The following is a 2,500-nucleotide window of genomic DNA, read 5'->3' as shown; positions in this document are numbered from 1 at the left end:
TACTTTATGGTTAGTCTTGAGGAAAAATCTGGAGCCTCTCAAAGATCAAAAGCGACTTCGAGTACTCTTTATGCTTGGATACAGGATTCCTGATGTTTAAGGGTTTTCAAGAAGGGTATAGCCACTGCTTTTTCAATGAAAGAAACTCTTATTCTCTTAAAGAGTAACAACTTCAGCTTTCGTGCTCACCTTGGCGCGAGCCTCACGGGAGGCTTCAGCCTCAGCTGCCATGGCTCTCTGCAGCTGCTGGGGAAGACGAACGTCCTTCCTACATATCAACCACACACAATTCAATTTAGCGTTCACGAGAAAAAAGAAATATTTCCAGCATACTTATAATTAGGTTTTAGTTTCTTTCAATAAAACGAACGAGGGCTTTCGAACGACTAAGATCGGTGAAAAAAGGCTCTTTCATCATCCAAGGGGGCTCCCAGGTTGGGAAAAACGCTTTTCCCACCTACCCATCTTTTCGAGTCAGTGTTTCGCCTGCATTTTCCAAATTGTACACATCTTGGATTTTGACCCTGAGCGCAAGTTAGAACTTTTTTTATTTTTTTTATTTCACAATATAAAACAATATAATGTTTTAGACGACTACTTACACTATTTACCATACGTTACTTACATTACAAGGATACGGTTACGCATACGCTAAAAATAATACAACAGCTTGTACTTCTATGTCAAATCATTACTTATGCTAATACCTAAAAAATAACCTTTTTTTTGTTATTTTACCGCTTACTTCTTGAAAATATAATTTTTGTGTCGTTGCTTATTTTAGTACTTGAGGGCGTCCTTCAATGGGTTCCATTTCCTTTCGAAATAGTTAAGGGTGCAGTTTTCTAGAGCAATTTTTTTTTTCAATTTTCATTGAGTTTAGCAGAAGATGTATATACTTGCAGCTTAGGTACGGAGTTCTTTAATTTACAGGTATATATGTAATGCCTAGCGATAAGGAGCAGGTGGTGTAAAAGTACATTTTATACGTTTTCAACTAAATCTAGGCACAAAAGGGAGAAAAAACAGAGTCTTTAAGATTAACAATTTTTTGGGAAATCCATTCAAGTACTTTTTTCCAAAAGGCTTGGGTATATTTGCAATTACAAAACAGGTGGACTAAAGTTTCAGTAGATTCCCCGCAGAAAGAACAAGAGTCCACCTGTTTTATGCCTATCTTGCAGAGAAATCAATTGTCGCTATTCGTCTATGTAGAAATTTAAACTGGAATACTCTTAGCTTTGTTTCTCTTGTACAAAGGAATGGCAGATAGTAAGCATTTCGCCATTTAACGGTCGAATTTCCTACTATGTCCTTCTCAGCGGGCCATTTTTCTTTGCTCTGTAATGGTGTAGAGGCTTTGTCTTGCACGAGGCGTCTGTACGATTCTTCATTAATATTTGGGTGTGACAGAAGGCTCGCTGTGTCATTTGTAGATGGGTTAACTAAGGCAGGTGGGCATACTTTCTTGAATTGCTTTAAGGCCGCTATTACTTTGAAATACTCAAGATAGTTGGTTTTGATATTATACTTAGCGACAAAAGCATTGTAGCTTAAGAATGTCTGATCTTGATTAAGTAGATCTCTAACCTCTTTTACCCCTTTCTTAAGCCAAGATGTATAGTTTTCTACTCTATGGCGTTAAAATCAAGGTGTTTTTCTTTGTAGCTCAAATCTGTCCAGTGTTCTATAATTTCTCTCAAGAAGGGATCTCTTAAATTAAGCTGCGGAACATCCTGTGGCTTAAGGTTACTTAAAAACACTAGTTTCCCTCCGCACCTCTGGAGGTGGAAGTCTAAGAAAAGCTTCCATTTGTCATGATTATCGTCATTTAAGTAACCTTGTACCCACTTCATTTTTAGAGATTTATTAAAGCTTTGGATATCTATCATTTTGAGTCCTCCTTTATCGTAATCATTCATCATTTCTGTCCTTTTGATTATGTCCCCTTTACCATTCCAGAGAAAATCATACAACAGGGTATTAATTTCTTTAAGCGCACCCTGATCAGTTGGGAGAGAGGATAGAACATGCACAATTTGAGACACTGCTAAAGATTTTATGATTGCGATTTTACCTAGAAGAGTTAATCTTCTAGCAGACCAACTATTTAAAATGTTTTTTATTCTCTCGATTTTTTCGGAAAAGTTAACGTAAAAAGCGTTTTCTTCTAAGGTCGAAAACCAGGCTCCCAAGGCGTAGACTTTTCCTTTAGCCCATGTTATTTGTTTGTTAGAGAATAATGTGTTGTTTGAGTTTTTGAATGAGCCAATCCAGAGAGATTCCGTTTTATCGTAATTGACTTTTAAGCTGGACATAGAGCCAAATGCGTCAAACAAGTATAGAGTTTTTGAAAGTTAGCGCAAGTTAGAACTTACATGGCTTATGGCCAGTGCGGCACACAGCAGTTCATGATCAGCGCTACAAAATTGTGTTTAAGACAACTCCTTTTTTTCCGAGGAAAAGGGTGCGGCCGTGTATCCTGAAATCTTCAGTTACG

The 2,500-nt window shown here is 37.4% G+C and overlaps 1 protein-coding gene across 4 annotated transcripts in view; it reads right to left on the bottom strand.

Moving 5' to 3' along the window:
- LOC138023889 (mechanosensory protein 2-like) overlaps window positions 1-2,500 on the bottom strand; it is a 20,589-nt gene that overhangs the window by 2,087 nt on the left and 16,002 nt on the right. For all 4 annotated transcript variants that reach the window (XM_068870976.1, XM_068870987.1, XM_068870979.1 and 1 more), the window contains one exon: window positions 190-268. In XM_068870976.1, the coding sequence (XP_068727077.1) occupies window positions 190-268 (79 nt within the window). The remainder of the gene's footprint in view (window positions 1-189; window positions 269-2,500) is intronic.

Source organism: Montipora capricornis, chromosome 2 (assembly GCF_036669925.1).
Source record: "Montipora capricornis isolate CH-2021 chromosome 2, ASM3666992v2, whole genome shotgun sequence".
NCBI classification, from domain to species: Eukaryota; Metazoa; Cnidaria; class Anthozoa; order Scleractinia; family Acroporidae; genus Montipora; species Montipora capricornis.
This window is presented reverse-complemented; position numbering and strand designations above follow the sequence as displayed.